Source organism: Danio rerio, chromosome 4, assembly GCF_052040795.2.
Source record: "Danio rerio strain M-AB ecotype USA chromosome 4, GRCz13ab, whole genome shotgun sequence".
NCBI classification, from domain to species: domain Eukaryota; kingdom Metazoa; phylum Chordata; class Actinopteri; order Cypriniformes; family Danionidae; genus Danio; species Danio rerio.
This window is the reverse complement of record NC_141024.2, coordinates 53,368,620-53,395,642: the sequence shown is the minus strand read 5'-3', so window position 1 is coordinate 53,395,642 and position 27,023 is coordinate 53,368,620. Positions and strand designations below refer to the sequence as shown.

At 34.9% G+C, this 27,023-nt stretch overlaps 3 protein-coding genes and 2 non-coding genes across 7 annotated transcripts in view; 2 read left to right on the top strand and 3 right to left on the bottom strand.

The window, feature by feature from the left end:
* LOC137490924 (uncharacterized) overlaps positions 1-27,023 on the bottom strand; it is a 671,652-nt gene that overhangs the window by 117,879 nt on the left and 526,750 nt on the right. The window contains exon 2 of the mRNA XM_087248660.1: positions 7,580-7,729. Within this exon, the coding sequence (XP_087104786.1) occupies positions 7,580-7,664 (85 nt within the window). The 5' untranslated portion in view covers positions 7,665-7,729. The remainder of the gene's footprint in view (positions 1-7,579; positions 7,730-27,023) is intronic.
* Positions 1-27,023, top strand: part of si:dkey-151g22.1 — a 472,026-nt gene that overhangs the window by 50,753 nt on the left and 394,250 nt on the right. The gene's annotated exons all lie outside the window — the stretch shown is intronic.
* LOC108183685 (uncharacterized) overlaps positions 12,466-27,023 on the top strand; it is a 301,560-nt gene continuing 287,002 nt past the window's right edge. Inside the window, exons 1-2 of the mRNA XM_088650273.1 lie at positions 12,466-12,605; positions 12,951-13,100. The gene's annotated coding sequence lies outside the window, so the exon portion shown is untranslated. The remainder of the gene's footprint in view (positions 12,606-12,950; positions 13,101-27,023) is intronic.
* On the bottom strand, positions 22,859-22,932 carry trnat-cgu (transfer RNA threonine (anticodon CGU)). Its single transcript has one exon. It is a non-coding gene; the product is annotated as a tRNA-Thr (tRNA).
* On the bottom strand, positions 23,119-23,192 carry trnat-ugu (transfer RNA threonine (anticodon UGU)). The gene has a single exon. It is a non-coding gene; the product is annotated as a tRNA-Thr (tRNA).

Below are 27,023 nucleotides of genomic sequence, written 5' to 3'. Positions count from 1 at the left end.
GCGTTTACCTTTCACACCAGCTGCGTCTGCAGCGCGCAGCTCTTCGGCAGCTGCTGCAGAGATCAACCTATCTCTGTCTATTCTATCAAGTTACCCATGTCTCTCTATATACACTTTTTAAACTTTTCATCTGCACCAAGGCCCCTCCTATGCTGTTTCTTTAACCGGCAAATGTTTATTTTACAAATTCTATAGATCAAATAGTACTGTATGCTTCTCAAGCTAACTTATATGAGAAGTGTCTACAGTCAGAGGACAATCGCCTGTGATATCATGTCATTTGTTTTTTGATTATCAGGTAGCTGTAGACCTAGTTATAATCATATTTATACAATATAGTTATAATGATATTTATACATGATCAAACCAGTGTTACTTTCTCCGCTTCAGTGATGTCCAGCAGCAGAACAACAGCTTGTTAATTCATGCTTGTGCAGATGATGAGACGGATAAAAGTAACCAATGCATGCCATTCTTTTCCTTTTTTTCATGTTGTCAGATTCACAGTGCAAACAGCACCCGGTAGGAATAATTCGAGTGAACATAAAACAAAGCCGATTAAAACTTTCTTCCTCTGCTCAGCTGCACAGAACACAGCGACCTCACATCATCCAGCATGCGTGTCGAACTACACTACCCACAATACACTTCGCTATGGACTACAATTCCCGTAAATATTCTATTTTCCCTCTCCTACAACACTAGTGTGCAACTTAAGCAAAACTGATACTAAAATTGTTTTACATTTGGTTTTGTAGTTCGGGCCTAAATAAATGTTTGTTGCCGTTTTAAATCGTTTTAAGTGAATTTGAATGACTATATATAAACCATTTGACATTATTAACGCATTTATTGGGTAAAATTGCTACTTTTTACTGTCATTCAATGTGTTTTGGTCATTATCAATGCACTGTCTCTTTAATTGAGCGTGAGCAGCGCGTCAAAAATAGACCCAGCGCCGAAACTATCGCTGCACTGCTGCTTCGGCGACGCTCACGCCTCGCTCTGACGCGCTGCTGTTGCGTGCGGTATGAAAGCTGTAATCTGTTAACATGGACGCCGAAAACACACGCGCTGCTCACGCACCGCTGACGCTTGCGGTGTGAAACAGGCGTAAGCATAATAGTTGCCATGCAAGCGTGCTACACAACTCGTTGGGTTGTTCGTCCTGTAGCAGCACGCAAACAGCAGCAGGGGAGACCTGCGCCAGTCACTAAATCCAGCATAGGTGCTCTCAACCCTCCGCCACATACTGTCTTTATGTTGTGCACTGTGTTTTTCATTAGGTCAACTGTGCTCAGGTGTTGTATTAAAATCTGACCCCGGGGACAAATCTGACTCTGATGCGTGCATGTGCACGCAGATCACACATATCGGCTCTTGGCTATCAACTACAAATTGTAGACGTGTTGCTGTAATACATGGAGACTAATTGCAAGGATTTTATTATTTTTTTATTATTATTACTGGGTGACGTGCATGTAAACATGACCGATTATCAGCCATGAAATAAACTTTTGCAAACAATGTGTGTACAACTGTGAAACAATGAGTAAAACTGAAGACCATGTATTAATTACTTTTGTTTAGTTTTTGAGTCACTTTTTCTCTAATTGCATTTTTATCTTATTCAGGACCCCGACAGTAGTGTTCCCGGGAAAAAATTCAGGCGGTGGTGGAAATCCTGATGGACTCTCCTTTTTATTTATTTTCTTCTTCTTCTTTTTTTCTCTCCTTTCCTCTTTCCGTCAAAGACGACAACGTGTGCATGGCAAGCTGTTTTGGCATTGAATCGATAACCTGTACACGTGTCTATTTTCATGTTACTTGTGCTTAATTTTTAGGTACAAGGGTTAAGTACTAGTAACATGAAAATAGATACTAGTACGGGTTCTAGATTAAATGCCAAAACAGCTTGCCATAGTGAGAAATATCCAGCTGCAGGCCCGCAGAACCACACACGTTTCAGGCACACTATCTAGGCAAACTATGTGTGGTAACTAAGTCATTGGGAGCATTATCGCTTGGTTAAAATTGCTTTGTTGTAAACTATAAAAAACAAACTAATATTGTGTCACATTAAAATTAATTACTATAGTTAATCATGTAAACAATATATAATATAGTTATAATTTGAATATCTTAACTGATTATGTCTCTCTCTATATATATAGATCTTTTTATATATTATATATATATATATAATATATTTATATCTATTTATATATATATATATATATATATATATATTATATATATATATATATATATATATATATATATATATATATATATATATATATATATATATATATAAATCTAATATTAATTGATATAAATTGATTATCTTAACTGATTAAATGTAATAAACTAATTCAGGATCTTAATGTTATCATGCTTGGTTAAAATTGCTTTGTTGTAAACTATAAAAAACAAACAATAATGTGTCACATTAAAATTAATTACTATAGTTCATCATGTAAACAATATATAATATAGTTATAATTTGAATATCTTAACTGATTATGTCTCTATATATATAGATCTTTATATATATATATATATATATATATATATATATATATATATATATATATATATATATATATATATTAGGGATGTGCGGAGCAGCCGGTATTTGTATTTGTATTTGTTGAGGGGGGAAAAGTATTTGTATTTGTATTCGAGTAAAATTAAAAATGGCGCAAAAATATATATTTTTTCTATTACACTTCTAATTTACGTTATAGTGAAAGTATTGTTTAATTATACCCATTATATAAATTATAGACATGCAATATTGGCTGTTGTTTTTAAACATGTGACAAGAAATGTCATTGAAAAGAAAATAACATAGAAGCCATTATCTCATCCATGGTTAAACCAACAACTAATAAAATACCATTGTGAATATTATGAACCCCACCACCACCGTTCTTGTTGAAGGACACTGAATAGACAGAATAAAAACAAATAATACTTCAAAAAACTGTTCTTCTTCTGAAAGAACTTCTTTCCAATGCACAGAATTCCAAAAACTAATATTAACTAAATAAATCTAAATAAACCCTGCCTGGGAGATCTGGCAGAACAAAAGTATTCTATATAATACTAAAAGATACAGCCCTGCTATTGTCATCTGCCAGCCACAAAACAGACACAAAGTTTTTTTTTTTTTTTTTTTACTTTTTTATGTTTGAAACTGACTTGCTGGGGCAGAATGTGGCTGTGTTGATGGTTTGGTGCTTGTGGAGGATTTAGCAGGGCATAGCTGTGCTGATTGAGGGGATTGATGCTTGTGGGGGGTTCACAGACAGTATCAGGAGAGGATGCTTTTAGTGCATGTGATAATACATTACATAGAAGGTTGCGCGGTGGCATTGTGAGTACCACTGTCGCCTCACAGCAAGAAGGTTGCTGGTTCGAGCCCTGACTGGGTTCTCCCCATGTTGGTGTGGGTTTCCTCCGGGTGCTCCGGTTTCCCCCCCAGTCTAAACACATGCAATACAGGTGAATTGGGTAAGCTAAATTGTCCCTATTGTATGTGTGTGAAAGGGAGTGTATGGATGTTCCAAGTGCTGGGTAGCAGCTGGAAGGGCAGCCACTGCGTAAAACATATGCTGGATAAATTGGTGGTTTATTCCACCGTGGCAACCCCAGATTGATAAAGGGACTAAGCCGAAAAGAAAATGAATGATTTAATCAGATTATGCATAGAAGATGTTGACAGATGTTTAATATCTCTGCCTCTGCTGACTTCACTTTTGCACACATTATACAGTATCAGTTTGTTTTATCTGCAGCAGCACTGACTGTAAGATGCTTCCACAAAGAACATGAAGTTTTATTTTTTTTACTGGTGGAGGACCAAGAAATGGCTCAGAAGCAGTCTCACTCTTTTTCATGGTGCCCAAATGTATTTGAGGAGTTTCAAGTTAATAAAAAGTGACGGGAAGCTATGCTAAGGTTAACTAGCCTATAGCATATATCTTGCTGTCTGCAAAAGACTTATTTAGACGTATCATATAACTCCCATAAGTGCATACTATTCGACACAACTGCAAAAGTATCGTTTAAACCTTTATAAACGAATGTTAACGTTACTCTGTCAACAGTCTATTGTCTAAATTACCGCGCTAACAGAGCTAATGTTGCGTAAACAGAGCACCCAATTGCAAACTTCAAAAATGCAGCGTAATGGAAAATCCCGAACAAACTCCGCTACAAGTTTATAAACTGCATCTGGAACCCAATTAAGGTACAAAAATCTATTTAACAAAAATAGTGATGCAGAGATGTATTTTTTTCGCTCAGCCGAGCCTTCTCTGTCTGCTGCTGTGGAGAAGCTTGTGCCAGAGAGAGACCTTTTACCTCCGCCCCGCCCTCCGACTGAGCGCCTCTCTCTCTCTCGCTCTCTCTCTCGCTCTCTCTCTCACTCACGCACTGTGGTCTCAGGAGGAAACGCTGCCTTTTGATGTAATGCTTTTCTTGCTCCCGAATACAAATAATTTTTCAAGTATTTGTTCGAAATAAGTATTCGTAAAAACACGCTATTCGTGCCTTTCCGAATACCGTATTCGGGTTCGGATCCACCCTTAATATATATATATATATATATATATATATATATATATATATATATATATATATATATAATGTTAATTGATCTAATATTAATTGATATACATTGATTATCTTAACTGATTAAGTGTAATAAACTAATTCAGGATCTATCATGCTTGGTTAAAATTGCTTTGTTGTAAACTATAAAAACAAACAATAATGTGTCACATTAAAATTAATTACTATAGTTAATCATGTAAACAATATATAATATAGTTATAATTTGAATATCTTAACTGATTATGTCTCTCTCATATATATATATATATATATATATATAGATAGATCTTTTATATATATATATATATTATATATATAATATATATCTATTTATGTATTATATATATATATATATATATATTATAATATAATATATAAATATATATATATATATATATATATAATATAGATATAAATCTTTATAGATATAGATTATATATAAATATATAAAATATATATATATATATATATATATATATATATATATATATATATATATATATATATATATATATATATATATAATGAGAGAGAGATAAAATTTATATATATAGAAGTAGATAATGTCCAAGCATTAACATCCGTCGTAGCCATATATGGTTTGCTTAGATCGTGTGTGCCTGAAACGTGTGTGGTTCTGCGGGCCTGTAGCTGGATAGTATTGGTCTGTTTAAACTTTGTTAAAATCTTATTCTGCATGCAAAAACAAAAATGTTATGTTGAAATAAACGTTTAAGACAATTCTGTGTTGTATTGAGTTTTTACATTCTGGAAAATGTCTCCATTAATTGTTATGCGCATCTCAGAATATATATATATATTTTTAAAATGCTTGATGGAAAGCCAAGATGCTCAAGTTTTAAAACCACATAAAAAAATGTGTGTGTATGCATATATATATATATATATATATATATATATATATATATATATATATATATATATATATATATATATATATATATATGTGTGTGTGTATACACGTGTGTGTGTGTATATGTATATATATACATATACATACATACACACACACAAATATATACATATATATATACATACATACATATATATATATAATGTATGTATGTATATATATATATGTATATATTTGTGTGTGTGTGTGTATGTATGTATATGTATATATGTGTATATATACATATACACACACATGTGTATACACACACACACATATATATATATATATATATATATATATATATATATATATATATATATATATGTATACATACATATATATATGTATGTATATGTGTGAGTATAGATGTACAATTAAAATTAGAATGAGTAAAAGCAGTCTGGCGGTTGGGTCTGAACGTTTCAAACGTTGTCCACTAGAGGGCAGGAAATGTCTTTTTATCACCCAACTTTAATGTCACTTGCCGTTTCATTGTGGTGCAGTTTATAAAATAAATGATCAATAACGGTCTTGATCTATACAATGGATCAACTCTGCTCAGTCTTCTCCTTCAGTCGTAAGTTAAATGCACTTGCTCTTTGCTTAGAGGAGTTAAATGATCGGTTAAAAAAATGCTATTACTAGTTAATAAACCAATTCTTATCATAAAATGAAAGCCACGCCTCTTTTGCCTCTGACGTCGTGCTGTCAATCATACTGCTATTCGACGAACAACTTTATCATCGGCGGATCAAGGTAACAAAGACTACTGTTATTTAAACATTTCTTTTACTGTTACAGTAAACATTCCACAATTTTCGCAACATCTTTCGACGTGCTGTCAATCATACTTTTATTCGACGTCCAAGTTTTATCTTCGGTGGATCACGGTAACACAGACTACTGTTATTTAAATAGTTCTTTTACTGTTACAGTGAACATTCCACAATTTTCGCAACATCTTTCGACGTACTGTCAATAAAACGTTTGCTGAATCATCGTGCTTCAGTGAAATGACCACCGAATGACTAATTGGTACTTTAAACAATGAGGGCCGGATTAAGCAATGGGCCCAGGCGTCCGTCCGCACTTTGTATGCTCCACATAACGAGTGAGAGAAGTAGGAATCATTAATAAGTGTGTATATTATGGAGGATTCATATTCCTCGAACTGGATTGGAGAGATGTTTATTCAAATCATCTGCATTATAAGTTTGTAGAATTCATACATTATAAATACCCTTAAAAATAAATGTTAGTAGTGCTCCAGTGAACTTGAACAAGCATATTAAAATCCATTAATTTCCCCTAGTTGTATTAGTATATATATATATAATTTTTTTTTTTTTTTTTTCAAAGTGTGCTTTAAATGCTTAAAAATTTTAAATATTTGTAGACTAGAAATAAATGTACTGTATATCATTTATTTAAAAAAAAATGGGGGCAATACATTACAGATACATTTTTTTTAAAACAAATATTATATTAATCTTATTTTTTTTATTCAACTATGGTATACTGTATAGGGGGCCTACAAGACATTGTGCCCAGGGGCCTAACCCTGACCAGTGTATAGGGAACACGCTGGTATTTTTGCAACTGCAGTAAAGTGACGGTCACACACCCTTTGATCGTTGCATGGATGTCCTTTATGGTTAGACCTCAAAAGACTTTTCTTTCCTTAAAAAAAAAAGGTATACATGAGCAATTGTTTGCAAACGTCAACTTGCCATTAAAAAAAGTTTTACAATGCTTTAAAACTTCTCAAAAATGTATCTATCTGTGTATTCAAACTATTATACTTGATTTAGCATAGTCACACAAGTGGCAATCTGTCACATCCATATCAGAGAGAGAGATCACATCCATAAAGATGGTTTTTCCGCATAAATACAGACGCGTAAAATCAGATCAATCAGTCATGTTTGAACTACAGTACACTCAGGGCTGCAAGATGGATTTATTTTAGTATTCTTATCATTAAAATATATCTGAATGAGGATCAAATAACTGAGTTGGTGTTTGAGAGTGAAAACCAACCTGTTTGTTCCTGCAGATCTTCCTGTTTGACTGTGAATGTTTCTTCAATCTTCACATCTTCACTCTCCTCTTTAATAAACGCCATCTTTATAACAGTGTGGAGATCAGTCGCTTCAGCAGGAGTTTTTTTCTGTGTTTGGACACTTTATCCTGTTTAAAATGAACAAAACAATAAATGTCCTGTTTAAAATAATAAAACAATGAACAGAAACAAAATTCAACACTTGCTTCAACAGTTTCTATTAATGAGAGTAATTAACAAAAAGAGATCAGGTAAAACGTTTCTTTAAAACAGTGGTTCTCAAAGTGAGGGGTCATAGAGGTATTGTTGGTTTTATATTCACACATTCGTTTATTTAGAATTCTCTATGCTGTTTACCATGTTACTTTGAATATTTGATCGGAATTAGCATGCAAGTGTAACTTGAAAACAACATTAACACTGTTTATTTGACTGTGAACAATGTTGCACTTTAATAGTCATTGGCTGCTAATATTATTTTGCTATTTGGAGTTTGCAAATAATACTTTTCTGAAATTATATTATTAAAGGGAAAGTCAGAATGTGCGAATATAAAACCAACCTATCTCTATGAAATGGAGTACTAGTTTTAATCAGCTCATTTGTGGCTATTGTTTGAATACTTTTCTGAAATGATATTCATAAGGGGAATGTCTGAATATCTGAATATAAAACAAACTTTACTTCTATAGATAATTGAGGTAAAGTTGGTTTTATATTTTGGTATTCAGACATTCCCCTTAATAATAAAATTTCCTAAAAGTATTATTTGCAAACTCTAAATATGGAAATCATATTAGCAGCTAATAATTACCAAAGGACAGCATTGGTTACAGTAAATTAATCAATTAGATGCTAATGTTGTTTAGAAGTCATACTTGCATGCTAATTCTGACCGAATATTTTCAGTAACATGGTAAACAATATAGAGACTGCTAAATAAATGACTGTGGGGGTCGCAGGTCACTGGCATTATAGAGGTAAAGTTGGTTTTATATTGGCACATTAAGACTTTCCCTTTAATAATATAATTTCATAAAAGTATTATTTGCAAAATTTAAATATTGAAATCATATTAGCAGCCAATGACTATCAAAGTACAACATTTCTCATGGTCAAATAAACAGTGTTAATGTTGATTTATAGTCATACTGGCAGGCTAATTTTGATTGAATATTTAATATAATTTCATAAAAGTATTCATTGCAAACTCTAAACATTGAAATCATATTAGCAGCAAATGACTATCAAAGTAACGTTACAACATTGTTCAGTCAAAAAAAATAGTGTTAATGTTGTTTAGAAGTCACACTTGCATGCTAATTCAGATCAAATATTCAAAGTCACATGGTAAACAATATAGAGACTTCTAAATGAACTGATGTGCGAATATAAAACCAACTTTACCTCTATTTTAAAACTCGCATTACACACTTTTCTGTTTCAAACAAAAGCCCTCGGTTACTGAGAATAAAATAGTACTACGCTGTATAAATGGTTTAAATAATATTTCCAACAGCGGATACATAATTTAGCATCGGATGAAAAAACTAAAACTTTAATTAAATCGGGTTTTATCCGTAAACATTTAAAAACACAAACCTTTCACCAGTTGAATCAAAGCGCTGAAGCGGCGCCACCTGATGACGTCACACACCACGCCAAAATAAAAGTCTTTTTGTTTAGCTTTTTTGCCCCTTACTATTGCAGTCATGACTTAATGACAAATTTCTTTCTTGTTTTTCACTCTATACTATTTCTGCTCTCTCGCCCTCACATTTCACATTTTAGGTGCTTTATTGGCATGACAAATAACTGTACATTCATATTGCGACACTACGTACAAACAAGACAGTGCAAAAAGGGCAGTAGTGCAAACAAATATGGATAAAAAATAAAATACAGAAAAAACACAGAAATAAATAAAATAAAAATAGATAAATAAAAATAAAAAGATTGATCAAATTAAAAATATTCATAAAAATTAAAATAGATTAGATCTCTCTCACAAACACACACTTTAGTATTTAAAGTTGATCAAAATGTTTAATCTAAACATTTTAAGACAATTTTGAGAAACTTTTTTTAATCCAGTTCATGATGACTTGCATTTCTACAACACATTATACTTATTAATATCTGAGTCCAAATCACATCCTCATAATTATGACCCCTTATTTTCTTTTCTATTTTTACAACTTCATAGGCCTATATAGTGTTTCTTATTGTTTCAAATGAATTGTCGTCTCTTATTAGCTGTGTTCCACGTTTCCTGCCATTCTTTAGCAATATCTTCAGAAATAATATTTCATTTACCCTTACTTACAGAAGCAGAGTTCACATAAAAAATTTACAATTCGGTAATTTACTCATCCACTACTTGAGCCAAACCTGTTTGAGTTTCTTCTGCTGAATGCAAATATAGAGAATAAGCTACAGGGTCTAAAAGCAGCCACTATATGGTTCAACAGCTCCTACTTTGGACCTGGCTGCTTTTTAAAACATTTTCTGGCACACAAAATGTTCTTGGAACTCGATTACAATTGAACCACTAAAGTCACGTCACAGGTTTTGACAATGTTTTTTGTTCCTTTTCCAGAAAAAAACACTGTCAAACCCTTTAAGCATCTCGGGACTCTTGCTGTCTATGACAGATGAGGGAGCTCTCTGATTTCATCTAAATTGTGTTCATTTGCGTTCTGAAGAAGACCAAAGTTCTCAGGGGATTGAAACAGCAGGTAGAGGGACAATCGTTCTCGAGAGCCACATCGCACTGCTTTTTTCAAATTTATTTATACATTTTTTTATTGCAATAACAACTGGCCATTACAACAAATAGAAATACAGAAACTGATACTCGTGTGATATTACTCATATATTCATTCATTTTCTTCACAGCTTAGTCCTTTTATTAATCTGGGGTCACCACAGCAACTCCACACAGAAATGCCAACTGACCCAGATGAGGCTCGAACCAGCAACCTTCTTGCTGTGTTGCGAAAATTGTGGAATGTTCACTGTAACAGTAAAAGAACTATTTAAATAACAGTAGTCTGTGTTACCGTGATCCACCGAAGATAAAACTTGGACGTCGAATAAAAGTATGATTGACAGCACGTCGAAAGATGTTGCGAAAATTGTGGAATGTTTACTGTAACAGTAAAAGAAATGTTTAAATAACAGTAGTCTTTGTTACCTTTTTTGCAGCGCTGTACGAAAGAATTTTGCAAGCACAAACTCTAGTGTGACTGAACTTGCTTTCAGATTAACTATGCCCAGCTGCTATATATATATATATATATATATATATATATATATATATATATATATATATATATATATATATATATATATATGAGCCTACCTTAGACAGAGTGGGTGCATTTAGAAGCTGCTGTGCTGTAGAAGTTTCTGATTAAAATTATGATTTGTGCCTGTACCATAACAGATCTCTCTTGCTGTGATATGTGTCTTGGTAACCTTTAATGTGTTGTTTTTTGCTCATTGATTCGACTTCATTGAGTGAGTGAGTGCATTTTCCCTCCTTCTCCTGGTTAAGAGATAAAGCTATATAATAGAATTAGTTATATTTCAGATAATATAAATAAATTATTAGCAACAAAAGACCAATTTTATAATAATTTTAGTGTAAAAAACTTTATTTGAAGCAAAAAAAGATGCTGGAGGACAGGATCAGATATATGGCACTTTATTCACACCTGATTGCCTCTGCAGCTTGTACATAACATTTCACAGCACCTGGAATTAACACAAATGAGTTTGAAGTTACAGTGTGTCTCATCCATTTGTGATTAATGTACAAACAGTTATCTTCTAAGGCCAAACGTAGCAAAAAATGGACAGTATGTGATCGCTTTACTGTGTTAAAAAAGGTTTTGTCACAGAGTATCTTATATATGCTTTTGTGAATGTCTATGCATATTTGTATGCACAAACACAAGTAATAATTAGAGGGAAAAACATCTTTGTTACATATCAGGTGAATAAGAGGCTTTCGGGAAAGAAGAGCTGCTCACACATGTTCTGTTCAACTAAAAAACGAAGGAAAGATAAAAAATATTGGCACAGAAACAAGTTACATTTTGATCATAAAAATTTAGACACTTTTGGAAAGAAATAATTGACCTGTTGAGTGTGTTGACAGTTTACAGGAAGCAGTAATGAGCTGCATGTGCTTTAGGAGAAGTAAAGGACTCTAAACTCACATAAAGACCAAGTTCAGTGATAAATAAATGACAAAAACATTGCTAATATTACTTTATTGACTGAACTTAACACAAATAAAACCTCACCGTGAAGATTAGAAATTGTTTCTTTTAACGAATAATGATATATCACAGTATAATAGTATCACTTACATAACTATTATATAAGTGAATGTAGTTGTGTGTGTTGAGACATCAGTGTGGTTTAAGTCTTCAATGCTCATTTGCATCTTTAAACAAAAACCAGCTTGGGAAAAAAAACAATTAAAATGTGTTTCAAATCAAAATACCTCAACATATGTGTATCAACATTAACTACAAAATGCAGCAGCCAAAATAAAAAAGCTTCCATCAATAGAATTACAAAACAACAGCAACAAAACAAATGATGATGGCTAAAGTCAACTTATTTTCCCAATACATCATTATTTCTCTGTAAAACTGGTTTGTAAAGCTGCTGAACTTCCCATCCCCCACTGTATGTGTCTTGAGTCTTCACTGCTTCCCACTGCTCATTTGCATCTTTATACCAGCATTAATGGGGGCCAATTGAGTCTTATCCAATCACATTCCAGATCCAGTAGCTCAGCATCTAGTAGGTTTGCATCTATATATTCTGTGTTTCTGACAGAGGATTCATTATCTTATTTAGCTGTAAGAGAACAACTTTGGAGGACAAACTACGATTGTAGATTTTTACATTGGGATTATTAACAAACTACAAAGAAAAACCCACTGAGGCCTTTTTTATCCTACTTCTTCATTAAAGACAGAAAAGGTGAGTTGCACATTTTGAATTTACACTCAAATAATATCTGAATGCTAACATTATAAACTGTAAACATGTGTGGATGCATAGTTCAACGTTGTATTAAGTTCTTCAGTCATTTTTAAAAGCTTCTTTACAACTATTCAGTTTTTTGTTTGTTTATTTGGTTATAAATATTGTTTTTATTCTGACATGTAGTTATGTCACTAGTTTTAATCAGCTAATTTGTGGCTATTGTTTCTTGCTCAGACTTACCTGATTTGTTTTTGTTAATTACTCTCATATAAAGAAACTGTTAAAGCAAATGTTAAAGAGAAGTTTGTTTCTGTTCATTGTTTTGTTCATTTTAAACAGAATAAAGTGTCCAAACACAGAGAAAAACTCCTGCTGAAGCGACTGATCTCCACACTGTTATAAAGATGGAGTTTATTAAAGAGGAGAGTGAAGATGTGAAGATTGAAGAAACATTCAGAGTCAAGCATGAAGATCTGCAGGAACAAACAGGTTGGTTTTCATTCTCAAAAACCAACTCAGTCATTTGATCCTCATTCAGATATATTTTAATAATAAGAATACTAAATTAAATCCATCTTGCAGCCATGGGTGTGCTGCCTAGTTCTCCTGCACATAAGCACTTATTTAAAGATAGGAATGAGTTTCTTTCATACTTGTTCTCGTGTCATTCTTTTTCTGTTTTAATAGTCTCCCATTTTCTCTACCTTCTTAAGGTTATTGCATTTCTTGTTCTCCTACTGTTTGTAAAGCGTCCATGAGCACTGGCGCTATATAAAATAAATAAAAACAATTTAAAAAGTTTATCTGAGCTGACAATATTTGACCTATTCTATTCTCATAAAAGATATCTGCTATTACAGTGATAGTGTTGGCTTAATACTTTCCATTTGCATATGTCACGTTGATCACAATTCCCCCTTTTTTAATCAACTTTTTTATGGGTTTAAAGTTGTTTCTAGTAGTTGTTACTAGTTCTCACAGATAGTAACTGAGTTAGAATGACATCATAATTATATTAACTAATTACCAGGGCTATTCCCTATTTAAAACCTGCAGTGTCTTAAAATGTCTTAAATTCCAAAACCCAAATTTCAGGCCTTAAAAAGTCTTAAATTTTCTGAAATGTTGTGTTGTAGGTCTTAAATCTTTTTTATACAAGTCTTTATTTTTTCTTTGTTCATGTTTTGTTACCCAATCTGGCCAAAACCCATACAATCACCAACAATTTATCTCAATAAATGTTAAACTTTTTATTCAAAAAAGTCATTTTACCTCTATTTATTATAATAGTTTAATTATTTTGCCTACAATAACATTTGTTTAAACGTGCTCCATGAATTTACTGCTGAGGACATCGACCTGGACAGATTGTTGCGCATAGATTTAGTTTGCTCGTTTGTTTTTTATTTTGAAGAAAGTTTATTTTAGAAAAAAGTGTGTAGATACAGGTAGAGCTCTCTTGTTTTTACACAATATTTAAGATCTTTTTCTAAGAAATATAAAAAATATTTAAATATTATTATTATTCAATTATTATTTTATTATTAAATGCATTAAATTATACTATTTTTTGAGAGGACAAATACAAATCTTTTTCATCTGGGGCATTTGAAAAATTCCTTAGTCTAAAATTTCATTCATAATGGTCTTAAATATGTCTTAAAACATCTTAAATTTAACTTGGTGAAACCTGCAGAAACCCCAATTAAAACTATGTCAGAAAACGTGGATGCCCTTAATATGAAATATGCTGAATGAAATGGACACTAAAACAATTAATTATTATAAAACATTGTACAGTATTTTAAACTATATGATGATGTTGGGATGACATGAGACAAAAAGATAATGTTTAGCATTGCACTGACTACAACTGGCCAATAAACTAGTGTAAAAATATCTTTTGCTGCTTAAGAAATGAAGAAAATCAGCATGCTGATGATGTGCAAACATTTGAGTGTGAAGTTCATCAGTATTAACCATATTCTTCATGTACCAGCAGGCGGCGCTATTGGAATCTTTTTGCTTGAGACTTTTTTTTAAGAATTAATTTTTGCTGCTTAGGCATGGGACGATACCCCTTTTCAAGGTATACCACCTCAACGTTTTTCAAATGTCTCATGGCTTCAAACGTCACCACGTGTTCATTGTGTGTCGGCATTATCCTCTGAGGTAAAAGTCATTTATTAAGTACAAAAAAGATTTATGTAGCGTCTTCTACCACTGTGAATTCAGTTTTTACTGTTGATATTTGGCGCCAGTTAATAAGGAAGTAACGATTTTGTTCTCTTTGATTCATTGGATGGAAACGCTGCTTTATTCGCACATCTTTTATGTGATATTCCAGTTTTGCAAATAAATTTAATTTGCAATTTTGGATGGAAACAGCTATTGCTTACATTTCAGTCACACAAAGAACAAAGTCACTTACGAGAATGGCTTGTCCTTCTTTAGTGAATAATAAGCTTAAATTCACAGACCTTCGACAGGGACATGCACTGTAACTAGATTCATGGGATTATTACTCATTCTAAAAACTATTTTTAGTACTGCTTACATTCTTATTATTCAAATGTTTTTATTGATTTTTCAAAAGTCTTAAATTTTTCCACAACACACATTTGAACAAAAAATTTACATGGTACATAGATACAGAAATACTCACACCCAATAAAGAAAAAGGGAGAAAGAGAAAAAAAAATAAGTCAAATAAATAAATAAATAAAATAGATAAAACAAATTAAGAAATTTGGGATAAACTCTCACTTAGGATATAATAACCCCTGAGCGTTCAATGTGGGATAGGAAAGGCTGCCAAACCTCATAAAACTTTTTAGCAGAGCCTCAGATGGTGTACTTAAGGTCCCCGAGTTAAAGATGTGAAAACACTTCTAATATTCAATGTTTGTGGGATGGCGGGTTTGTTTTTTTTTTGTTTTTTTCCACCTGAGAAGACTCAGGCGTCTGGCCAATAAAGAAGAATAGGCAAGGATTTCTGTGATTAGGCTGACAGGTACATTTCTTCGTTCACTGTACCACAAATTGAAGTCAAAGGATTAGGATCCATATCTTTATTACATTTAAATGAAAATTATCAAATAATATCGGTCCAAAATATTTATGTAATCTAGGGCATTCCCAGAACATATGACTGTATATGTATATGGATACATTTTTGCCAGCTTGCTCCTAGATAGGTGAAGCCTATGAAGCACCTTTAACTGAAGATGACCATGTCTAATACATACAGAAGATGTGTACCAGTGCTATGGCATATTGCCAGGCTGTATCTGATATTTGTAGTCCAAGGCAGTTCTTTGGATCACTTCATATAACATGGACATCATACAACTTTATGCGTCCATATTTACCAATTCATCTATCCAGCATGCTTCTGGTTGGTTCAGTGAAGGACAGAAGTGTTTTTTAATGAAACTACGGACTTGAAGGTACCTAAAATATTAGACTGGGGAATCTCAATGTCTGTAAACTGTTGAAATTAGATAAATAGGCCATCATTAAATAGGTCCTTAACACAGTTAACTCCCTTCCTAGACCATCATTGGGATGCTGAATCTATAAGAGAGGGAGGGAATAACAGATTTAACAAAACGGGAGCAGAAGGCAATGCTTGTTTATTATTAAAGTGAAGTCTTAGGGTGCTTTCACACCTGTGAATCGATTCAGTTGTTCCGAAACAGAGATTACAAATGTTACATTGTTGCTCTTTGCTCTTGGAGCGGTTCGCTTTCACACTGCAAAGTTTCAAATCGGACCAAAAGAGCTAAAAAAAAAGTCACATGCGAGTAAACTCTCCTTACATTGGTCAGAGTGTCAGGGTTTATTTTGCAGCGTCCCGCTCAGCTGTCAGGAGAGGTGGTGGTTTGGTGGTGATTGACAGGGTGCGCGCGTGACGTGTCTGAGGAGAGATGCGGTGGGGAGGGGTGAGAAGGGTGCGCGACAATGCCTATTTGCGGACCGGGAGGGAGACGCGAGATTACCAGAAAATCATCACTCGTTCGCGGGCATCCGGAGACTCGCGAAACTTCCCGCCCTACTCATAATTCTCTCTTCATATAGCCGTAAGCCTATTACATATCCATAAAAAACTGTGATATAACCGCGCTCGGATCGGATCGCTTTCTCACTGCAATCGAACCGCTCCAGGGTTCGTTTCAATCGAGCCGAGACCATCTCATTCAAGCGATCTCGGAGCGATTACTTTGGCGCGGAACAGAGCGCGATTGCCCTGTTCACATATGCCAATCGAACCGCGCTAACTGGGCAGGAGACTGAAGTGTTATTATTTGATTTCTGTGTTATTTTACCATGACAAAATGAGTTCAGCAGTAAACTATAGTTTTTGACATACATGATCCTGGTGGAACACTGTTTATTCGCTAAGGTCAGGGCTTTTTTTCGGGCTTTATTAGTTTGCTTATACACGCCTAGCCACCCAGATAGCAAAATACACTTAGTTCCGGCTAGATTCTCGCCTGCCGGAGACTGCCTGCCCTCAGACTGACTATACCTCTGCTGGATTGTTCCCGCATGGTAAATCGTTATGGTGTGTAGGCTATATTTTGGGTTCGTCCATATTTTTTACAGTCATTGACTTCCATTCATACACATGCAAATGCATCAGAACGGAAACGCAAGTTTATGCGTAAAGTTTCGCAGTTCACTGCCTTGCTAAGTTCAAGCTTGGTGAACTCTGACCTTGGAAATTACATCACTTGACTGTGTGAGACCCACACTGGAGAGTAACCATTCACATGCACTCTGTGTGGGAAGATTTTCAATCAATCAGCAAACCTTAATGAACACGTAAATGTAAATGTGTCACATTTGCCGTAAACACAATGATGGCAGCTGAGTGAAGAACAGTTTCATAAACATCTGGCAAACAGCACCTCTGCTGCTTAAAATCTCTTTGCAAGTGATTGTACAGGTGTGGATACAACTGTAGTCCAATCTCCAGTGTATTCATGTAGCTAGTGTTGTTTTAGATGATGTTCTCTGTTTGACAAGACCCCTGCGGGGGCCGGCGCCCGGGGAACAGGGCTAGTTGGCCGACTCTGGGAAAAAGGGGATTTTGACGGTGAATATTGCTGTTAGAGGGTGACGGGACAAGTTAGGTGCTCAAGGAACGGCTCAGCGGAGCGACTGCTGTTGCAGAGGTGCAGTGGTAGTCAGCGTTGGAGCGCTATGAATGCTAAATATTGTCAGAAGTGATCTGTAGAGATGAAGTAAAAGAGGGGCTCAGCTAGAGTGCCACTGCAGTGGTGCTATTGGTGAATGTAACTTGGTGGGGCGTCTCTGCTGTTGCAAAGGTGCAGTGGTACTCAGTATTGCATATTTATGCATGTTCCCATAAGAATGTAAAATCCTGTCGTTAGTGATATGTAGATGTGAGAGTGAATAAGGGGTCGGCTAGAGCGTCGCTGCAGTTGCGCTGTAGTGGAGCGTGGCTCAGCTTAGCGTCTCTGCTGCTGCAGAGGTTCAGTGGGTCAGTATGGAGGCAATGTGTGCTCCTGCATAAGCATATACTGCTCTATTTATGCAGTGGAGTGCGATGATAGTGGTATTGGAAGTGTACGTTTATACGAGCTTGTTTAGAGCGTTGCTGCCACAGCAATTGAAACTTGGGCGACCCCGAAATGGGTCAGAGCTGTGGTAAACAAGAGTGAATGGAAGTATAGGACAATTAGAGGGAAAAATTAAATGAAGAAATGTGGGGAAGAGCCCTAGATATGCATTGGGGTGTACCCTTGTGTAAATGATCTGTTTGCTTTATAAAGAGAGTTTCTTCATCCTGCAAAGTTTTGATGTTAGTTCAGAACATCTCAAAAACCAAAAAGTGTAGTGTGAATATGGCATTAAGGGTATGGGCTGTATGAGTGAAAATGTATCTTTGCTAAGGGTTGAATGAGGGCAGTTATCTGGAGCCGGCAGTCATGCGCTTTTAAAATGAGAAAATAAGAGAGAATCAAAAATTAAATATTTACAGCATAGTATATATACAGCAGATATCAATTGTTTTAGCTCATATTCATGCAAGGTTTCTTCATAAGTGCATGGGCAACTGTGAATGGGAGCGCCTTTGTTAATGCATGTTATAATAACTGTAATATCTTGATGTGCAAGGGTTGTTGAAGTGGGCATTCGACCCCCTGCAGGGTGGCAAATGGATGGAAGGCTGAGGATATGGGGCGTGTCTTGGCTGGTGGTCCTAGAAGTACCTCTTGGAGAGCAGGTGATATGACAGAGGAGTGGAGTTTAAACCCCTTAGTGGTATAGAAGTTTGTTTAAAAGCAAATGTACCTAACACAGTCAATGTATGAAAAGTTACTCCATTGACTCTCATTGAAATTTCCTCCTCCGGTTTGTACCAGTCAAGCAGGAAATTGCTTCTTTGCCGTTTCACATCTCACTGACCTCCCATTATAAACTTTTCTATGACACTCGTGTGTATTGATATACAAGTCACTATTGACATGTTATAAAAGAGCTTCAATGCTTAATGTGATATATGTATTTCAGTAGCTGGGTAATACTCTTTTCATTTTAATTTTTTTTTATTTAAATGTAAATATATCAACTCCCAACATCAAACTTGAAAAATAATGTTACCACTTTGTAGTAACTGTTTGAATGTAATGTTTAACATTAGCTTTTATTAAATCCATGATCAATAACATTACGTATGGAATCTTAACATGATTAAAAAATCTTGAGTGTATCTGGCCCGATTTATTCACAAAAGCTGCGTCCCAAATGGCACACTATACACTATGCACTCATGCACTATGTACTTATGCACTTAGACACTCAACAGGGTAGTATATGTATGTAGTGTCGTCCCAAATGGCACACTAATGTTTTTTTTAATGTTTTGGGTTCAAGATTCTTTCTAGTTTACTATATTTACTATTTTGAGTAAAATAAAAACTTGATAAATATTTTATGATTTGGGAACATATTTTTACATTATTAATACACTGTGATGTTCCCAAGACTCTAGATTGGAGTCTAAATTATAAAGGTAAAGTTGGTTTTATATTCGCACATTCAGACTTTCCCCTTAATAATATAATTTCATAAAAGTATTATTTGCAAACTCTAAATAGCGACATCATATTATCAGCCAATGACTATCAAAGTACAACATTGTTCACAGTCAAATAAACAGTGTTAATGTTGTTTAGAAGTCACACTTGCATTCTAATTATGATTGAATATTCAAAGTAACAAGGTAAACAACATAGAGACCTATAAATGAACAAATGTGTGAATATAAAACCAACTTTACCTCTATGTCTAGGTGCCTGCATTACTCCTCACGGGGGAAAATAAAAGTTGTTGTGCGAGCTACCCCAGGACACTGTGGCTACTAAGGAGTCCTCATGTCAAGACCTGCCATCTCATTGACTCTTTAACCTTATGGTTTTCTTTTGCATTACTTCTATCTTGTAATTAAAGTGTTGTTGTGATTAGATCCTAAGTTCTTTATCTTCATTAATATTCCTCGTCATTTTTTGGTTGCTTTGATTGATTGCTTTTGTAATGGCCTCAAAAGGATTATAAATGTTTAATTTTATTTTTAATGCCTTTATTTTATTTGTGGTTTATATATAAATCTGAATAAGTTGGAGAGAGCAGCGTACAGGGATGCATGCATGCACCAATGAGGGCGCTGTGAGAAAAGAGACATTGTGTGTTCATAAGAGAAGAAGAGTCAGATAAGTGATTCAGTCTGTAAGTGAACCGTTCTTGTAAATGAATCGTTGTTGTTCAGTCCCGAATCGTCACAGAAAAAAAGACCGGAGCAAATAAATCTACAGAAAATCAAATGACTGTCCTATTCATTGTTCAAGGGGGCAACACTTTATAAGTTACATTTTATAATAAATATTTTGCATTCAGGCTATTTTGTTGGTTCATCTCTCTTTTATGTTACGACTCATATGAGCAGGTCATAACACTTTGTAAAATGTTTCTAGTTGTATCTGAGATATTGTCCTTTCAGTCATGATCATAGGTAAGAGTAGGAACCTAGATTGAGCGGTAAATTGAGAACACTGCCTTTCGTCTTAGTTCCTTCACTACAATTGACAATCACATCAACTGCATTACTGCGGCCGCTGCACTGATCCATCTTTTAATCTCACATTCCATTCCTCGAGAAAAACACAAATACTTGAACTCCATGTGGGGTAAGGACTCTCCTCCAAACTGGAGATGGCCTCCTTTTTCTAGTCAAGCTCCTGAGAGGTGTTGTTTCTTTTCCTTCCTTGTCACACTCAGCAGCAAATTGTCCCTCTGCATGCTGAAGGTCCATGTCCTGTGAAGCCAATAGGACAACATTATCTGCAAATGACCGAGACCGTCCTAGCCTGCATCTAAAATTCTGTCAGTAAAAGTTATTATATTGTTGAGATAAGCCTAAAAAGACACATTTACAAAATAAAATGAACAAAAAAAATGGATGGATAGGGATTGTAGTTGTGGAAGAGGAAGCAGGATGGCTTTTTTATCCTTAAACCAAGATAGATCTTCTCCGGAGGGATGGACCAGTGCGCGAGATGTCTCAGACTGAAGGCGTTATTGTTCCAGAAAAATAAATTGATTAAATTATCAAACTGTTTTAAATATTGTAAAGAATTATTTACAGGGATATACTGAAGCAGAGAAATAACTTTAGGAAGGCAATTCATTTTGAGTATGATAGTTTGCTATTTTGAGTACCGCAGAGCAGTGGTTCTCACTCCATGGTCTGGTGCTTGTGCAAAATGAGTTGACAACCTGTGAAAATCAGTAAATATTAAGTTTAAGAGCAATTTATTTAAAAACAAGGAAAGGAAAGTGTTAAGTGTTTCAGGACATAAGAACAAGTAATAAAATAGGCTATAGTCTATATTTCGCCCTTAGGAAGCCCAGCTTTGGCCCGACCAGGCCCTGGAAGTGACAGTGGAAACGCGACTGGCCCTGGCTTGCTCACTTTTGGCACGATAGTGGAAAAGCAGATAATGGTTCTGGTGAATCTCAAAAACTGGTCAGTTTTTGTTGGCTCGTCACTGGGTTCCCCATCCAGTGGCAACACAGTAGTTCTCACTGTAGTGGGCAGATTCTTGAAGGCAGCTCACTTTATTCCCCTCCACAAATTACCTTTTTCGAGGAAGAAAGCAGCCATTTTTTTGGACCACGTCTTTCGTATTTATGGCCTCCTAGTTGACATGGTTTTAGACAGGGGTCCCCATTTTGTGTCTAAGTTTTGGGCAGAATTGTGCTGACAACTGAGGGTGACTCCTAGCCTTTCTCACGAGTACCACCCACAGACCAATGGCCAGGCCGTGCAAGCTAATCTGTGGCTGGAGAGGGTCCTGCATTGCGCCGCATGCAGGGAACCCTCATCTTGAAGTTCCAGATTAACCATGAGTTCTCCCTTCCTATCTTATCTATGGGCTTGTCTCCCTTTCAGTGCTACTTAGGCTACCAGCCCCCTCTGTAGACTGATTTCAAGAGGCTGCCATTTTAAAAGTGAAATCGAGGCTACGTTGGAAAAAAAAACAGAAGTATTGTATGGAGTCACACAGCAACATTATGTACCTGGGTGTACATCTTAATCTCAGTCCCCGTCCCCACTGTGTTTACCTGGTGCCATGAACTAAATTCTAGGAGGCCACTTAAGCATATTACTCTTAAAGAGATTGTAATTTTGTTTGATGCCTAATCTGTTATTAATTGTTGGAATTAAACTGAACTAAATGATATTAAAGTGATGTTTACACTATCTGCATTTTGAAATCGTGGCAACAGCTGGATGTTTGTAATCCACAGCACGTTGTTGCAATGTTTACAATGCTGCTCCTATACTTCCATAGTTTTTCCCACCACAGCCTAGCTTTCATTCTATAAAATGGTGGCCATGTGAAACCTCCTGTTTACTAGACAGGCGCTTTGACCAACTAAGCCACAGCGCCAAACGACCTTGACAGGGGCTAATTGTTTAATTCGTAAAAAGAAAAAAAAAGTAGCACTGCATGTGTGAATATCTGGACTTGAAATATTAAAGTCCAATTGGTTAGGCATTACCACACTATGCTATCTAAAGCCATCGTCCAAAGCCCTCTTGAACGAGCAGCGTTCTTACGGATTTGAGTTTTGTTAAGAAACCGACTGCTAAACATTCCGCTGCGTAAACACTTGTTACTCTTAACAAAAAGCAATTCTGGCACCTGTAGATTAGGCACTGCTGGGATTTGAACCCAGGATCTCCTGTTTACGAGACAGGCGCTTTGACCAACTAAGCCACAGCGCCAACGCTGAATAGGAAGCAAGACGTTTTTGCACACAGAGACTAAAAAAAGACAGCAAGTCTTAAAATGGCAAGCAAAGAGGTTGTTTAACTATATTTGTCGCACTATTCATTACGCCTCAAAGCTATACAATTTTATAATTCATTGCGGTGAGCTCTATGAAACAAGCACACGCACCACCTGGACTAAGGCGCTGCTGGGATTTGAGCCCAGGATCTCCTGTTTACAAGGCAGGCGCTTTGACCAGCTAAGCCACAGCGCCACAGAAATTCACAGTAAGAGACATTTGCCGGATAACAAAAATTGAAGAAGAAAAAATAATACACAACAAAAACCAGCATGTCAGGATGCAGAAAATGCTGACAAGACGGATGCAGTCTTTTTGAGTCTGGATGATCATGTCTCAAACCTGACCGGTAACCTGGCCTCTGTTCAAGATCAAAGCAAAAAGTGCATGAATTTATTTTTATTTAATCTATCCTAAATCATGTGTTAAGTGTTTTTTGGAACCTTCAGATTCATTACATCCAAACCCAGAGTCAGCTCGGAAAATGGAAATCAGGACAAACATATGCTATCGGCCATTGAAAGAGTTTCAGATCAGAAAGCCACTCTCCCATAATCTGAGGGAAAGGTGCAGTTTGGATTTGAACCTAGCACCTGCTGTTCCCAAGACAGGTGCTCTGGCCAACTTAGTCTTAACACTAAAAGAAAAAACCTCTGGATATGATTCTTCCAAACGCAGTTTCATCTAAGACAGTAGGGGGTGGGGGGGAAGCAAAATGTACTATGCTTTCTACTCAGTTACTTTGCACATGCATAAAGAGGCTCTCAAACGACATTGCTGATGATTTCAAGGATCGATAGATCTGATCTGATGATCTGTTATATGATCGATAGATCTGTCCTTCACAACACAAGCAGCGATCTCAGATCAGTTTATCCAGACATTCTAATCTAATTTGCGAACCTCTTTAAAGAACCAAATTAGTGAGAGATCAGCTATCAAGATTTAAAGATTCAGGATCTGCCAAATCATCTTAGATCATTTAAGCGAGGTACAAAGAACGGACCCCAGGGAATATGACTCGGGAACTACGAGTCCTCTCAGGAAGTGATTTGTTAATTCACGCGTGCACACATTTGTGCAAGTGGTATAGTTATTTCAAGTCTTCATCACATTTCGAGTTGTTCATCGCAGAAAGGCAGAAACCAATCATATGCATTTAGAGCCGTAAAAAGAATTGATCCGTTCATCTCTCCTCTATCGGGTCTGAGTCACTTGTTCATCACAGGCTGATCATACGCATTTAGAGCCGGAAAAAGAATTGATCGGTTCACCTCATGAGTCCTCTATTGGGTCTGAATCACTTATTCCTCACGGGCCAATCATACGCGTTTAGAGCCGGAAAAAGAATTGATCCATTCATCTCTCGAGTGCTCTATCGGGTCTGATTCACTCCTTCATCACGGGCCAATCATACGCATTTAGGGTCGGAAAAAGAATTGAACCGCTCATCTCTCGTATCCTCAGGTTATGTCATTCTGTCACGTAAACAACGAACGACTTAAGACTTGATAGGTGAACTAATCATTATGGCTCCTATCGGCTGAGACTGTGTACATTGGTTAAGATTAAATGTGACTGCCAGTGTAACATGAACGAACCACTGACATTAGAAGACATGAAGAGGTGAGCTGAGCAAAGTGACAAAAATGCCTTCAATGACAAAAGAGCAGGTAAACATTAAAGTATTATTTTCTCCTTCTTATAATATTCCATTTATCACTTATGTGTTATGCAATCAACCTTTTGGGCTAGTTGTAGATGTGTTTGGAAGCAATTCGTAAAATTTTAATAACATTTTGACAAATTGAACCAAATGAACGAAATGACTTGAAAAAATATTCGTTGATCTCGATGAACGAGACTCAAAGATCCGAGTCAGTAAAATGATCCGAACTTCCCATCACTAAACAGGTTTTTAAATGGATGCATGTAGTATGCAATAAATAATGCACTTTGCATTGCTTGAGAAAAAATACCAAATTATTATAATCTATTTTACAAATAAAAGTAATTGGAATTCACAGTTTGTACTAGTTTTCTCTGAAATGATGCAAGAAATCAATAAAGATAAAGGCCTTACTGTTTAAATATATTGCAGTTTATTACAAAATATACATCTAAACACACACAGCAAGCATATGACAGAAATAAAACAATTATATATAAAATACAATTTAAACTAAAGTATAAAAGACAGAGGATTCTTATGTAAACACAGCAAGAATATTACATAAATAAAATGACTATATATATATACAAATAAAGTCCTATTTTGAAAATAAATTAAAATGCAAATACAAAAGTAACTTAAAGTTAGTTGTAGTCAGAATTATGAGCCTTAATAAATTACTCTTACCTCACTAGTTAACTTTATTAACCTAGTTAAGCCTTCACATGTCACTGTAAGCTGTGTAGAAGTGTCTTGAATAACATCTAGTAAAATATTATTTCATAAACGTGTTGAAAAAAATATTTTAGAAATAATAAACAAGAGGGGCTAATAATTCAGGGGGGCTAATAATTCTGACTTCAACTGTATGCATATGAAGAGTTTGGTTGCAAAACGCGATAAACGCCATTTTTTGACATTTGGATTTTATTATTGTAAATCACTGTTCAGATGTACCTTAATCTATGTGTGAATTTCTGCCCTTAATAACATTTAAGAATGTACATTTTAGGCCGAGTACAACATGTATTTTTTCACAAAACCTAAAATCAACGTTTCTTTTGATATCATATCCACGTTGATCACCGACGTTGATTCAACATCGTTTTGCTCATCGGTGTAATGTTGAAACGACATCAGGCACTCCATTCAAATCTAACCTGAAATCGTCACAATTGGTTACTTACCCAACGTTGAATCGATGTTGATTTTCAGTCGATCGAAACAACATTATACAATCCACACATTTCCAAAATATAATCAACCTAATTGGTTTGTCTAATGTTGAAATGATGTTGATTTTAGGTCGACTGGAACATCATAGAATCCACAGATTTTCAACATATAATTTATCCAAATGATTTAACGTTGAAATGAATGCTTAAACAACCTTTTCAACATTAAACCAACACATATTACTAATATATATTATTAATTACAGTTTTTTAAAGGATACATATTATTTAATCTGTACATATGACAGAACACACCACAATATGTCATCATTTTTTATTTATACAAATATACAGCTGTACACATTCATCAAGAGCATAAATTCATTCAACTCTTCTATACACACAGTACACTTAAACACAGAGAGAACATTTAAATCATAGGCTAAAATAGTGAAAACCAATTACTCAAAAAAATAAAACTGTAGAATATTAAATACATTTGTCTATTTGTGTTCTATTTCAACACGTATTTTTCATTGGAGTAAAAATGTATTTTATTTCAGATGTGCATAATAACAATTTACTATTAGGGTCAAAATACAGGTTTAAATCTCAATGCTTAAGCTGTTTAAAGAACAACTTTATTGAATTAATTGAGAAAGATACAATATGCCTTTCTATATTGTATAGAATATATCACAGAAACTAAAATGCAGATGCAACCATAGAAAAAAATATTCTCGCTGGATTAGCAGGGTCAATAAATAAATTAAACAAAAATAAATTAGTTTTTTAGGTGGTGTAAAACTGCCGGGAAGCCGTTCCTCTACAGTACCACTTTTTACTAGAATTCCATCCCGGATTTTCCAGAAATACAAAGTATTAGTGACCCAGAGACTTGTCTGAGAACAAGCTTGAAATATTACAACCACGGGCTAGAATTGCAAGTTTTAAGTTTTTAAAATTACAATAAATTTTTTAAAAATATCATTGTTTAATGACTAAATGCTATAAATAAAAACAGTGCTGCGACTAAAGAATGTAAATACTGAATAATCCTATGCAATGCACATTATTCTATTATAACGATCACTGTGAACAATAAGCTAAGCGTTTGTTATATATACAAACTACAAATATAAAAAACATTACAATAATTTAAAGCAATGATATTCTATA